The sequence below is a fragment of the Solea solea genome, chromosome 7 (genome assembly GCF_958295425.1).
Source record: "Solea solea chromosome 7, fSolSol10.1, whole genome shotgun sequence".
Lineage (NCBI taxonomy): Eukaryota > Metazoa > Chordata > Actinopteri > Pleuronectiformes > Soleidae > Solea > Solea solea.
In genome coordinates, this window is record NC_081140.1 from 8,772,483 (window position 1) to 8,788,132 (window position 15,650).

Here is a 15,650-nt window from a genome sequence, read left to right on the forward strand (position 1 = left end):
CACCCTAGTTCTCCGGCAGCCTTTTGAATCATCTAACCCAAATGCCACAACTGGTCACACTTCTGCATCCACAGTCTCACCCTGATCCCTGCGCACTCATGATTCACTCATGATCATGTGCCACTCTGATACAACCAACCCAAAAAAATCTTAACGCCTCAAACCTCCAAACCCCAAACCTCTGTGAAAGAACCACATCAGATGTTTGCCCCAGATACTTGGCCAAGTGCCGTGTAGCAGCTTGTGGACTTTTTGGGAAGTAGTTTAATGTGTGCTTAAGAGATCGTGGGACCGGGTGAACGCTGCTGCTACTGCTGCTCGCTCTCTCTCTCTCTCTCTCTCTCTCCCAAATATCAGCCTATCATTTATTCATTCTCACACTCCCAGGACTGCCACTGCTGCCACTGCTGCCATCAGTTAAGGACACCGTCATCTAAAGTTCTCTGCATCTCTGTCGCTCAAACATTCACACGCACATGCACTTTGCAAGCAGAGGTCCCAGAGGACTTTTAATTTTTTGAGAGGCTATTTTTAGTAAAAATAATTGAGGTGGAAAGTTCCATCTGTCCAACACTCTTGTTCCAGCTGCTCCTTTTTAGCAGCAGGCTGCGTGAGGGGGGGGCGGGGACAAACAAACCAAAAAAAAATACTACTTATCAGATTAAACTGACACAGACGGGATTTTTTATTTATTTTTTTTCATTCGGCATTAGCAAGAAGAGAGGCATGTTCTAGATAGATGGAATGTGCATTAAAAAGAGCAAGGGTTACAAGCATTTAGGGTTACAAAAAAACAAGAACGTGTTTATAATGGTCAAGATGAGGCCTGTCGATCACTTTCAGGTTTTGTCTTCATGGTCTCTGTTCACGCGGCTCTCTTAAAACTGTGCTGTCAGAACTATAGCTTCAAAAAAAAATAGCAATGAATCAAAAAATGCCAGAAACATCATCATCATCATCATCATCTTAACATGGTTTTGGTGATTAGCACATTTTAAAGCTGCAGTGTGTAACTTTTACCTCGGAACAAATATTTAAAATCATTCATCAGCCGACTCACATAACTCTCTGTGTTTCTCAGTTTTGCAGCGTTTGGATCTTGTGTCGCCCAGCGACATTCCCATGCTGCACACAGGAAGTCATTTGTTTTAGACAGACGGAAGCAACAGCAACATTGCGCAAAGTGGTTGGCGTATGATGGAAAAAGGAAAGTAGCGTCAATGTAAAGTTTCAGAAGTGAATTCTTCTGCTTAGAAAAACTGGTCATCCAGCAGTTTGACAGGATAAACACCTCTTGTCCCCGCCCGCCCCAGTGCTGCCACTGTGTACACACTAGGGATGTAACGATTACCGGTATGACGATAAACCGCGGTAAAATTCCCGACGGTTAGTACTACCGTTTCAAATTTTAATTATCGTGAAAACCGTGATTGATTACCGCAACTGATTACCGAAAAACTCACAGTAATACTGCTCTTTTCCTGGAGAAGCAGCAGCACCTGAACAGCACTCGCTCAGAAGCGGGCGCGCATGCGCAGTTTCCACTGTCTGTCCAGCGACAACACGGCTGAAGCCACCTGCGCTCCAGAGATCCCCCTCCAGTAATAAAACAAGATCAGCGGTCTGGGCATATTTTGTATTTTTAAAGGATGTTGACGGTAAAATAATTGAAGACAATCAACCCTTGTGCAGAAAATGCAAAAAAAAAATCTCCGCGAATGGGGGTAACACTTCCAATTTGATGAGCCATCTCCGTGACCACCACCCACAACTTTTCAGCGAGTAAGTCAACAAAAACGGGATTTCAGAATAGTGGGAAATGTCATGGTTTGTCTGTAAAACGTTCCTATTTTCTCAATAAAGGAAACCTTACAAGTTAAGTGTTACCTAACGTTACTCCTGTAAAAATACATGTTATTGGGCGCTATCAGCGAAAGCGAGTAGTGTGTGCAGACGACACGTACAGTAGCAGAGCAAAATGTGTTTGTTTCTGTGTTTTTTTTATTTTATTTTTATGCTGTGTACGACCGCTGCTTCTTAATTATTATCCGAGGACCTGTGTGTGTGTGTGTGTGTGTGTGCGCGCGTGCGTGCGTGTCAGTCAGTCAGTCAGATGATAATTAATAATAATAATTCCTTCAATTACAATAGGTCCTTGCACACTGTGTGAGTGCTCGGTCCCTCATAATAATAATAATCATCATATAATATAAAATATATTTTTTTTAAATAAAACTTTGTTAAAAGATTTCAGTGTGTGTATTCAGTACTTTTTGAACATTTTGAACACATCTAACAATACCGTGATAATATTGATAACCGTGATAATTTTGGTCACACACAAACCCTCCCTCAGTCAGGTCTGGTAGTATTGCTTGTCAGAGGCTGTTTTCAGATTAAGGATGCTGCAAACAAATAATGTTACATTGCTTCTGTTCCTGAAGAACAAACAGAGACGCAATAACAAAAACCAACAACAAAAGTTATGAACTGCAGCTTTCAGTTCACTTTTAAAAAATATTCATATTTATTACTTTTCTTCATGACTGTCTGTGCTGCTGTAACTGCAATTGTCCCCGTGGTGAGACTAATAAAAGCAGTATCTTTTGTGATCTTACTGTGAGACAAGTGAATGACAACGACGACAGCAGCACACTTGGCAAAGTGGACCACACACTGTAACTGACAACAGAGCCTCAAAGGTTAAACATGCTCACATACTGAAAGTGCAGAAGAGAGCCGGTCTAAGTTCAGCTTTGATGCAGCAGACATGAATGCCCTGAATGTCAATGAGCCTGAGAAACACCGTTTTTTTATCCGTCTTCTGTGATGCTCGAGCGTTTCTCATCCTCACTGGACTCTCCATCTCAAACATACAGGCAGTGAGCCAGAAGTCCTGGGTCCAATCTGAACATTCCACTGAATGAAAAAGCCAAACCATCTATAGGATACATTTCACAAGCAGCTAAAACAAGCAACTTGGTTGAAAAGTTCAGAGCCACAACCTCCGTTTGAATTTAATTTGCTGAATTGATTGGACCTCCACATTGGCTGCCACCACACCCCCGGGGGTTTGTTCGTGGTGGATCGTAAATTGGGACTTTCACGGACAGAGCTGCTATGTATTGGTTTCACCGAGGGGGTCGTTGTGACAACAGCTGAACAAATCGGTTTATTAGCATGGAGCTTCTTCTGTTAATTCCTCTGACAGTAAGAGACTTTCTTCAAACACTGCAGATGTGACAAACCCAAGTTTTCTCTTGGTGTGTAGCTGTAAGACACAGATTTCTAACTCAGGACAGATACAGTGATTATGTGTGACGGGGAGAGTTGAGGGCTGAACGAGGACATGACATCTCACTAATGCTCAAAGTATGAAGTGCACTGCCATTAACTTTAACTTGACACCCGCCTGTGATCACTGCCTCTTGTCCTTTTCACCTGCACATGTTGAAACCTTTGAAAAACACGTCGCACATCACATCCACGGACAAAAGAAACATCTTCTTTTGTAAAGATATTTACATACATGCGGTCAAACAAAAAAACATAACAACAAAACGTATCCAATCAATTTAGTGACAATGTGTGACATGCAAAAAGTGGAGGTCAGTACAAACAGTCAAAACAAGCAACCACGATCAATACTGACTTTGCTGCATCAGAATGTATTAATAGAAACACTGGCAGCTCCCCGCCAAGACGCAAGAGGAGGGAAGAGAAATTGTCCAGATAAGGAAGCTTCTGTCTGAACAAGTGGGCTTGTTAATGGAGCCGCTGAGCTCACACATGCAGGTTGTTCGTGCTATAAAGTCATTTGTTGACATGAAACCTCACTCAAGTGCAATGGAGGAGACAATAAACTGGACAGAAATGCAATCACTTTCGGAGAAAAATAAGCGATAGCCACAATCTAGTGTCTTCATTTTGACCCGTGTGTGTGTGTGTGTGTGTGTGTGTAATCCTGAGTGAAGCTGACAAGACACTATCCGTCCACTCACTGTAGAGGTACACAGCTAAACAAGTGAGCAGCAGAGTGAAACAACAGGGAGCAATCAGGTCTAAATTCAATCTCAGGCAATTGTTCTGTCCACATTGACATGTCAAGGAAGGTGTGTGTGTGGGGGGGGTGTTTGTGTCCTGAAATGAGTCTAAGGAGAAACTAGATTCGTATTTTCTATCATTTTTACTCCTAATTCCATTATGTGAAAGACGGTTTGACTCATTTACTATCGACCTGGTTCATATGAATACATTTATAATATGACTAATGATGTTCATTTATTAATGGGTGCAATTAATCTCTTCTCCAATGTTGCTCCCATTGTTTTCCTTCAGAAGTGTATTTTATTTTTTATGTTAACAGGAAACAAGTGGAGTTGTCATCTCATGGAAATTACACAATCAGCAACTAGACTTTGCAATAAGCATAATGTAACTTAAACTTTTTTATAGTTTCAGTGCTTTTCATTGTTTTATGGTTTGGTGAAATCAAAAAAAAAAACATTAAAACCAAATCTCAGTCTTGACAGGAATATTGTTGTGTTGCTAACGACACTGGACTAAGTAGAGGTCAACAAACTTGATGTTTCGTGCCAAACACAAACACAGGCAGCTCCCAGAGGAAGAATTAAAGGAATAACCGGTGCTTTTTCTTCGGGGTTGTCTGCTCTCATGTGCTGCCTTGCCACCATGTGTCCCGTTAATCGGGCGGATTACTACAGCGCAACAGTCCACCGTCTGCTCCGTTTCTATTTCAAAACAGTCTCTTCCATTCCTGTGCCACGTGTTGAAAGTGTATCAGTGGTGGCCGTGTGTGTGTGTTGCTTTTATGCGTGTTGTATATAAGACGCGCAAAAGTGAAGTGATATGGCACGGCATAGCGCATGAAGGATAAGGCGCGCGCGCGCATCAAAAGTGCGTTGGGAGAGATAACGTGCCGAATGGGTAGTGAGGAAAAGTCTAAATCCGTGGAAATATGTTTGTTTGAAATGCGGAGGATTTATTTATCAGCCTGATCCAAACATACAGTATTAAGAAGGGAGGGCAGGGTCAAACGGCTCTGGCACGCGCTCGCGCGGACAAGAGGTTGAGCAATTTAAATCCATGTTAGTCTCTTCATGCAATAACGATGCAGTCGGTGCAGATAATTGAAAGCATTTATAGTATATAGTTGCTTTTGTTTATAGGTGTGTTGTGTCTCAGTTTGGAAAAGATACACATGTTTCCGTGGGTTTGTTCAGCTCACCCTTCATGCAGAAAAGAACCATCCAGGCTATCCACAGGTCCGAGTTATGAAACTTCACCATGGCTCCTCAGTGTTCAGTGACTCGAGGTCAGTTTTAGTCCAGTGCCGCCGCCGCCGCCTCCTCCTCTGAGAAACCAACGCTCCGCTCACAGTTTACTTGAAGAACAGAAACTGCTCCTTCTCTTTCTTCTTCTGACATCACACATGGAAGCTATCAGTGGGTTTTACGCAGCGCAAACACGCGTGGCATTTTACAAACAACATGAAACGTACCACTAAATAACGCACAAATCATTTCCATGCACCAGGCACCAGTGCGCTTGTTACTCCTCCTTTTCCTCAGGTTTGTTTGTTGGTCACTCCGAGATTATTGTCTTTCCTCGCCTTTCCTGACAATTTACGCATAAAAAGTGAGTGAGCTCAATGTCCACCTGCTGGTGAAGGGAAAGTGAGCCTTCAGCTGCTGGAAGTGTCTCACACTGACACCAGAAAGTGGCACTTGAACTGTCCGCTAGGTGAGTCTCTCCAGCACGTCTTGTTGCGCTCCATGGTTTCTCGTCTGTGCCGCTGCAGATCAGCGGAGGTGGGACCAAGTCACCCAGCAGTGACAAGCACACAGCTTCCGATTCGTGGTTTTCACAATAAAACGAAACCTCTCGGCGCATGGCGAAGATGCATTATTGAAACAGCAGACCCCAGCTTTGCTAATGCCATTGCCATGTGGTGGCAAGAGGTCAAGGTTCAATCAAGGTAAGTGTTTACAATCAGCATTGTCAGAATCCATTAAGTGACAATAATACATTTACTAATTGTATAACTTGGCACTTTCCAAGCTTCAGTAAAAGGTGTTTTCTAGGTGAAAAGGAATACAGACCAAAACCACAAGAACACAAATCCCACAGAATGTCACCAACATTAACAGTATAAGAGCAAAATAATTGAATTCAATTTAGTTCAATTAAAAAGTACTTCATTCATCCAAAAATATGCAATTAACAGGATTCATACAAACAGCAGACATGATGCATAAACAACACAATCCACAGTTTGTGAGAAACAGAAAGAATGAACTTTGGGATTCACAAGGAATAAGTGCAAGTGCATTTATCAAGTGACCATAGGAACCTCAAACAATGCCGCTCAACACGGATCTTCCACTTTTTGATGGTACACAATTCTATTCCATGTGTGGAAATGCTGTTTATTGTGATCTGTAAGGACACAGGTCACAATAAACAGGTAAACTCAAAGTGCTTTTATTTTCGAAGCAGAAATCCAGCTGGCTTCCTGTTTCAGTCTGAGCCTGTCTGCGCGGCTTGACGGCGCACAGGAGCGCGTGACGGCGACGAGCACGAGCCCGGCTGTTGCTAGGAGACCGCTGACGCCAGTCGGCAAGGAAGACAGAGAGGGAGCGAGAGAGACGTTCATGCCCTCCTGCGGTGAAACCACAGAACAACTGATGAATAGAACGGAATCCCAGACATATATACTGTATGTACATATATATACACACACACACAAACACAATGGCATTCATTAAGTGAGTTATTTTGATCATTTGCAACCAGTGCAGACTTGCTGCAGCACCGAGGAGACTGCGTTCAGTGGAGCGAGTTCTGTGCTCAGTTTGAGGACACACATCAGTGGCAGCAAGAGAAAACAGTCCAGTCTTACTGAAGTGAAAGATAAAGCACTGATGAGATGTGAACCTTCAGAAACAAACACCACAGGGAGAAGACACACCACAGTGACTATGGTTTAAAGCTCCACTCTGTGATTAAAAGAACTGCAGGACACTACATCATTTAAACACTGCAGTTCAGGCCTGAAGCCTCTGGTCACACTTAGCTCACCTCAGCAGAGCGAAATGACTCTTTACTGGCATTCATAGTCACAAAAACACAAAATCAACCAAAAAATTGATTTCCTTTATCTTTCCTTCATGTAATTGAATTGAATTAAACAAGGGAAATAAAATAATCAAGGAAAAGAAATAAGATGAGATGACTTCGATCCCTGGCCCCATCCTTTACTCAGCTTCGCAGCTGTGGAGCTCCACAACAGGAGTTTACAATGTTAAATTGATTTATATATTAAATATTGATTCTCTCCACCCTGATGCTTCTCCATCAGCTTTTCTATTTGTTCACAACATTCCACCCTTACATAAAAAAAACAACAATACAGCTGGAGATTCTTCAATGTTTTTTTATTCACAAAAATTAAATAAATGTAGAGAGATTTGCATATTACATATAAAAAGCCCCTGTGGTGCTTTAGGTCCCCCAGTTATGGGTATCTGAATCAACAGTCTTTTTTATACATCTCTTCATGTCAGAAACCCTGAACCTTAATTTTTCACATTCAACCCTCGACTCCTCCACTTGAAGGTCACAAACAACCATTCCCTAACCCTAACCATTCACGCCTACAGTCAATTTAGAGTGTCTCATTAACCTCCACATGTTTCTGAACTGCAGGAGGAAACTGGAGAAACCCACGCACACATGGCGAGAACATGTAAACTCCACACAGGAAGGCCGCTGGTTGGACTGGGTCATGGACCAGAGTCTTCTTGCTGTGATGCAACAGTGCTATCCACCAGCCCACCATGTGACATGCATCAAATCAAGTGGTGGGCTAAAGTTAGTTTTTAACCATTTACCTCCAGTAGGAGGCATACCACCAGTGTACTTGTACTTTTTTTTGCGTTTGCATTAGGAATAGTAAATCAAAAATAACCAGCCCCATACCATTCCATATTTCAGTACCAGAGTAAAATGGTATGGTACAGGCCGCTAGACGTGCTCTACCCACGACTGATTGGGCAACAGAAAAATGTAACCCCCTTGTGCAGCGTTTTTTTCAACAGATGTCCGTACCATACTGTACCAAACTGAACTGTACTGTACCCTGATGGAAACACGGCTTTACTTAAATCCTTTGCTTGGAGCGATACTTGCCTGATAATGCTTTTCAACAAAAAAGAATAACTTCCACATTAAAATGACCATACCTAAGAATCTGCTCAAGCCCAGCTTGTGAAACTGTCAGTCCAAAACCTACACACTCTTTAAGATAATAAGCAGTATGACAATGAAAGAAGAAAAATACTCCCGTTTAAGAAGCAAATGTATTACATTTTAGTTTGTAAGTTTATAGAAATAGATTTGTCAAAATCTGAAAACTGAAACATAACACTTCCTAGTGTGCCATTTGGAAAATCAAGGAAATATATAAAGCAAAAAGAGTCATTGTTTGACCACAGAACACAGATTAAATTTTGTACGTAAATTTCTCCTTTCTCACCTCCAGACTTGCAAATCTCTCAACGACTCGATGGTTAAAATCGGGAATTTCTTTGACGAGGTTCTTTTCCATAGAGAGCATGACCAGTGCATTAAGACGATCCTGTGCCTTTGTGCTGCTGAGGAAGTTCTTGATTCTTGCTCACTTTGAGGAGCTTCTCTCCGACTCAGGCGTCGTCATAGGAGTTGTGATGAGGATCTTTACAAGAGTTACAGTCTCTAAAAAGGTGTCTTGGAGAGTGTTTGCTGCAAAGAACTGTAACAGAGCCAAAAAAATCGGAGCAGTCCCTGAACTCGTTATAGTTGTACATCACAGAGTTCAGTTTTCAGCTTGCGCTTGTTCAGCAGTGGGTACGTCACAATGGTGGTGTCCAACGCTGCTTCAGGGAACTGGTTGGTCTACTCCTTGAATTTGTTTCTGTGCAGCAGTGTAGCACAGATCAGATGCTTAGGGAAGGCAAACCTTTCCTTTGTATGGCCCAAGATACTGTCACAAACCTAAAAATGAATACAACAAAGAGATGGAAATCAGTTTCACATACTGTGTATGAGGTGTCTGCACTCATCCCTGCTGGGTATCAAACTTTATCACCTAACACTGAACTATGTGCTGTCATTCAAAACTATAGAATAAATATGAGAACAAAAACTCAGTCACAAATGCAGAAGTCTCTTAGATGAGAGAGTAAACATTTTTAACTAAACTAAAGCAAGTCCACTTACTTACAGTATATCTAAACTTTTGAAGAAATAAGCAGATGATTGGTAAGTTTGCTTGTTAAAATGTGCTTATCCATAGCATGGGCTGGCATAGGAGTTCTCTTTTTTTCCTCTTCACTAGCCTCCGCCACATCAAATGACAACCAACCGGTTTACTTGAGCAGAAAAGGGAAAGTAAGACGTGTCACTGTTTGCTTACTTCCTTTTTTTTGTTTAAATAGGAAAAATGCAAAGCTTCTCAGTCATAAAAACCTAATTTCCTTCATTCCTGATACTGATCTACAATTCAGCATTGTTCGGTTTGATTCCTGTGTCGGACGTCACACTCATGAATCTTCCAGTGCTGACACTCTGCCAATCAGTGGCCAGCAGTACCTCGTACTATTTTAGTATCAGCACAGCTCTCTTGGAACCTCGCCAGAGCAGGAACTAAAAACGTACCAGGTACCAGGTACTATCCAAAATGGAAAAAAACAAAAAACAGTTGTGGTGCTGGAACTGTCATGGAAAAGCTCCATATATCAACTGGGACTGGCTCCAGCCCCCCGCTACACTCACGTGAAGGACAAAGCGGTAGACAACAAATGAATATCAATGTAAACATGTTACTTATACGTTTACATTAATGCTCATTCAGCTTCACTCTCACCTCTGTAGCTACCCTCTGAAGTTCACCTGGCCCCAGTGTGCGACATTTCTTGGCCTTCAGCTGTTGTGCGCTGCCATCATATTCTTCACAGAGAGAAGAAAGGGAATCTCTGAATAGACAGAAGAGAAACTTAATACTTAAAAGACTTAATAACTTAATAAGTTTAAATGATGTACTGTTAACATTGCCAATAAGTGTATGCACAACATACATATTCATTTACCTGACGTCATCCGTGAACTGCTGCATGACTTTGTTGACTAGGCTGAGTCGATGGACTGCTTCTGGAGCTGACTGTAAAATTAGTCCACGTGGGGAATTATGCGATGGATCAGTTCCAGGAAGAAGTTGAAATTATTGTCCTAAAAAAGCTAGAGAATCCAGCTATGTCAAAGAAGAACTGTGTGATTTCAGTGAGATGAGATTAAGACATCAACTTGATGAGCAGCATAACAGTGGACTTAGTGTGCATACTCACACACATCCTTCACCGTCTTCTGCACACCACCTGTGGCTCCTCTCATGACAACTCCACCATCGTATATGTCTGTGAAACGAGCTTGCTTTTCTGGTCATCAGGGAGGATTGTGTGTAATTTGTCCAGATTGAATCACATGTGGCACTCTGGAGAAGTATGAACTCAAAAAACGTCTCCTGTACATCATGGGTTTTGTCAATAAAGCGGACCACAAACATCAATAGACCCTCAGTGGCAGTGCCCATCGTTTCATCAACCTGGATGGAGATAAAGTCAGCATTCCTGCTTTCTTCAATTATGTGCTCTCTCAAAACTAAGAGCATACAGTCGAGCAGTTCATTTAGTAATGACTTCGATGTCCCTTCAATCTCAAAACGCAGAAGTCTTCTAAAAAAGGCCTGGGTTTTCTGAATATTCACTTTCTTCAACAACACGCTGTGTATCTCTGAGAATACACAGCTTGGTGTATTCTTCATCAAGCTGAGCTGATACTTGCTCTCCCAAACATCCCGAGTCGTACTGCGTTTTCAATGTAGCTTTTTCATGCCGTTTCGCTTTTTCGGCAAAATGCTTCAAATCAGTGACACCAGAGTCAATCCATGGTTTTTCAGTTCTCGGCGTTTGAAACAGGAGGCAGGGGAAGCAAAATAAAGCACCAGCTTCAGGACATCCGGTTAGCCAAGACTTCTTAGCATACCAGCAGCGTGACAAATAGCGAGTGTAAAGTATGTTCCCGTATTGCGACTGTTGTCTTAAAACAATGTCCGGCTGGTCAGGTTCGAGTGCTTTCACTCGCAGCTTTTCCGACCGAGGTCTCCTCTTAAACGGTACTGTTTTAAGCGACTCAACTGAGTTTTCCTTTTCCATCTTCATTATGGTCTCCATTTCTCACTCACAACAACACTTCCTCTTGGCGCGCGGCAGCCCAAGCTAAATTATGCCCATTACTGCCTCCTAACGTTTGGAGTTGGAATAACATTTCATAAATGTATCTTGCGAAGAGCAGCGACGTGCAAATTAAATCAGAATTATTTCAATATATCTTGATTTCAATACTGTAAATATGCCCAAATCATATTTATATACATATAGTAAATATATAGAAACTGGAAAATCAAATGACACAAAGGCAACACTAGTTTGACTACTTTACATTTATAGTTTAAGAAATTATTATTCATCATTATTGCAACTATAGGTTGTACATCATAAACAGGGCTGAATTGAATGGGACGGGGATTTCTCACGTTCTGAACAACACATTGAGCGGGTTTCAAATCGACTCAATGAGAGATTGTGAAAATCATGGATAAAGATAAACAGGCAGAGATTTCTTCATCTCTCATTAGAGTACATGCCCTCACCTGTTCTTTAATATGTACTGATAAACTGAGTTCTTCTTCAGCAGCAGCAGTTCATAAAGTCACAATAATCTACGGCAGCAAAGATGGATAATGCTGCAGATGTTGTTCTGGAAATAAATTAAACCTTGTGCATATTTCATTTCACATCATAAGCAAATGTAACTCAACCACACATTTCATCCCCCAATATTCTCTAAATAAAAGAAGGGTCTGCACTTGACGGATGGGTTAAATTGAGTTTTCTCAGCAGCTGCTAAAGGATGCATGCTTGATTTATTATTGATTCCCTTTTTCTCGTTTTCTGCACCCACATAAAAGATTTAAAAGATCTGAAGGAGATCCCCAATGCTAAATGTTGTAATTCTCCTCTGCTGACAGCCTGGGCTGCAGCGAACACCACCTTGAATATTGATGTCAGGTAAATGACGACCATTTGTTTTAGAGTGTTGAGTCAGGGTTGAGAAGGTTCTATACTTTCACTCATCGATATCTTCCGTTGATCGGGTCAACCACGTTTGAGTGTGTCAGCCTCAGTGGTGGAGTTTAACCAAACATATTTATTCCAGGACTGTACTTAAGCACACTTTCCAAAAGGTACTAGTTTACTGTATACTGCGAACACAACAACAACAACAATAATAATAATAATAATAATAATAATAATAATAATAATGATCCAGTAAATGACAACTGGGTAACGAGTACTTTTACTTTACATTCAAGTGACTGAAAGATGAAACAGAAATTGTTTTTTATTCTTGAGCTGAATCAGGATTTTTTTTTTATTGTCTGCATAAACCAAATTTCTCTTTTTTAATAGCCAATAAATGTATTGTATACTTGATCACTAACTAACCAAAAAAAAAAATAAGAGACTGGGTTCAGAGCTTTTCAGTAGACATGCATCACACAAAGGGATTATTTAAATGGCTGGTTTACCTATTCCAAATAGTATTAGTTGTTACAAAAAGTCTGAAAACCACTCAAGACTTTTCAGTATAACAATTATGCTTGGATGCGTTTAAGAATATAAATGCTGCCATCTAGTGGTGGAGAAAAGATATTTTGCATGACAGGAGAATTTGATAAGTAACAAAAATGAAAACACTGAAGTCGGTTTGTTTGTGGTCAGAAAATTTACTTTGTAGGCATGAGTATGCTCGTGAACACAACACACATTATTATGTTTCTGTGACAAGGAAACAAACACACACAAACACGACAATATGAGACTAACAGAGCAGTCCTGTCCCCCAGGAAACATCATTCCTGAAATGACAAAAAGGACAATGCCGTTACGGGAGAAAGGGGAACACGTTTTATTAAAGGGCATGTTAACAACAACCAACAGCTCTTCATCTTTAATGTTTCTGCACAGTGTTTTTTTCAGTGAGGAATGTGATAAAGTCTCGTCAGGCCATGACAGGTCTGGGAACGGCATGTTCATTTCCATGCGAGTGATTATTAAACAGCAAGTTCTGTTCCGATTCTCCTATACAACCAGTTTCTGTATTCTCCCGCACGGAAACAGACTCTCCCTTCTTTGCCTCTGTCATTTGCACGTACAATAAAACCAATTACTCATGCACATGTGACCTACGTGTTTTTCTGATTTCTCAGCTGCAACCACGTGATCGAAGGCTTTGTCAATGTTTGAAGTGGGTCGGTACTGTACCTTTAACTCACAATTCATTATTATGGCCCAAAAATAATAGCTTGCACTGCGTGACATTCACCCGTTCTCACAAGAGTGTAGTGTTTTATTATTAAACAAGAAATGGTAGTGTTTTCACTTATGTTTAGTTATGGTCACGGACTTCTTGGCAGATTTGTGCCATGGAGCACGGCATAATACTTCGTCTCATATGGATAAGGGAGCACTGGCACTGATAGTTTCCCCACTTCACACACTGGGCGTTGTTGAGATTATAGTTAACATACTAACGTAGGATGTGCAGCTCCTGGCTTGACAACATTATGTGCTATAAATAAAAAGATGCAGGAGGGTGTGTGGAGGGTGTGCCAAGTTAAACTGGCTCTGCTGGTCAGACCTGCTGCTGGATGTTCCACGACTAACGAGGCGTGACAGCTGTGTTACCTGCTGGTCGGCATTTTATTGAACTACAACATAGAAAAGTTTGCCATGGTGACACTTCCACGCAGATGTTGCTATTATTCCCACTAAAATCCAATAAAACCACACTATAACCATGTTGTTGAGAAAGTTACGTAGAATTTAACTCACGTCCTCACTACTGGAAGAGGTAGATGAAGAGGAAGATGAGTGCTCTGATCCACTGCCCTCCTTATGCTCTTTGCCCTCCTTATGCTCTTTGCCCTCCTTGTGCTTCTTGTCCTTCTTGTCCTTCTTGCCCTCCTTGTGCTTCTTGTGTGACTTGTCCTTACTGTCACACTTGCTCTTGTCAGACTTGTCCTTATCGCCACACTTGTCCTTATGGTCTTTCTAAAAAAGAATAAAAAGGGAAAAGAAAAAGTTGATTTTAAATACATGATCAATGGGTTAAGTTTATAGAGTGAGACCTAAATGTTTAACATCCAGAGATGATGAGAGTTTTTAAATTTGTCATGAAACAGACTTAAAGGGCACTGGACCTCACAGTCAGAGTCAATCGAACACTATTGATTCACAAAACATGAGCATCTTTGTAAGAAAGCTCGTACCTTATCCTTATCTTTGCCCTTGTCCTTATCCTTGCCGTCTTTCTTGCTCCAGGGCCAACTGATCTCATCTTTCTGAGCATCCTCACTCTTTATCGCTTCTTCATCCACGGCTGCAGAAGAGACAAACATGAGCAGACTTCAAGATAGAATAAAAATGTCATTTGTGGTGGAAGTGAAACTGTAAAAGAAAAAGGTATACATTTACACTCGGTTCCATCTTTTTAATCAGGAGAGGTTATTGCCATTTTTAATAATCGTCATTGATTAATTATTATGACGCATGTTTGAAAGTTCACAACAACACATTTTCTTTGATAACCTATTTTATGTATTATATATTGTTTTTATTTAAAAGATACAAGTGTAATGCAGACGCAGAATGCAGACTGGAGAACAACACAAAATAACCCATATTGGTCGCTTCTACCATGAGGTTGTTTGGACATTTTCTTTAAACCTTCATGTGCAAAATGTAAACAAAAAAAGTGCTTTTCAGTGAAACCACAGCGAGAATGAACGCAAATCATGTCGAAGTGTCACGGAGTTGAGCGTGAACCTACCTGCAGCCAGGTTAAAATCCATCGTGTCTCCCTTTGGTTAGCTTTTCCAAACAGCTGACCGCACACTGACTGTTTTTCTCACGCGCACACACACAGGAAACATTTACAGACCGCACCTGAACCACATGACTTGGTCTAACCACGCCCTCTCTGATCACCTCCCCTGGTGTCGGCTCAAGTTGCGTTCAAGTGCAGTCAGATATATACACAAGAAAGTGTCAAAAAGGTGAATATCAAGAATGAATTGTCATTCAAAGACGGATAATTAATATTTAAAAAGAAATGTTGTTATTTAATGGGAGAGGAAAATATCAAAACTATATTGGTGGTCAGTGATGAAAGAAGTCCTTCATTTCAAAGTTATTTGAACTATATCATGAACTATTTTTCCCGCATTAAAGCATAAACATAGTCATTCAGTGCCTCAGTATATTACCACAGACTGAATGCATGAATATATGTCTGCAATGTCACGATCAAAGTGGATTATTGTCACAACAACTGGCTTCTCAGTGCACTTTTAGTTGGTCATTTATTCTGTTAGGACTTTTTGTTGTTCTGTTCTTCACATTGTTTTTTGTTCTGTTCCTGTTTTCTGGTTTTATTTTGTATTTCTTCCTAGTGTGTGTACCTTGTTAAGT

At 41.0% G+C, this 15,650-nt stretch overlaps 1 protein-coding gene and 1 long non-coding RNA gene across 2 annotated transcripts; both read right to left on the reverse strand.

Moving 5' to 3' along the window:
• Positions 1–7,438: 7,438 nt before the first annotated feature.
• LOC131462197 (uncharacterized) lies at positions 7,439–11,371 on the reverse strand. Its single transcript, XR_009240855.1, has 3 exons — positions 10,149–11,371; positions 9,926–10,034; positions 7,439–9,054 (listed from the first exon to the last, which is right to left on the reverse strand). It is a non-coding gene; the product is annotated as an uncharacterized LOC131462197 (long non-coding RNA).
• A 1,513-nt stretch (positions 11,372–12,884) lies between these two features.
• On the reverse strand, positions 12,885–15,124 carry si:ch1073-340i21.1 (uncharacterized). Its single transcript, XM_058634203.1, has 4 exons — positions 15,010–15,124; positions 14,450–14,559; positions 14,013–14,231; positions 12,885–13,036 (listed from the first exon to the last, which is right to left on the reverse strand). Exons 1-4 carry the CDS (start codon positions 15,029–15,031, stop codon positions 13,031–13,033), a joined length of 357 nt encoding a protein of 118 aa, XP_058490186.1. The 5' UTR covers positions 15,032–15,124; the 3' UTR covers positions 12,885–13,030.
• Between the last annotated feature and the right edge of the window lie 526 nt (positions 15,125–15,650).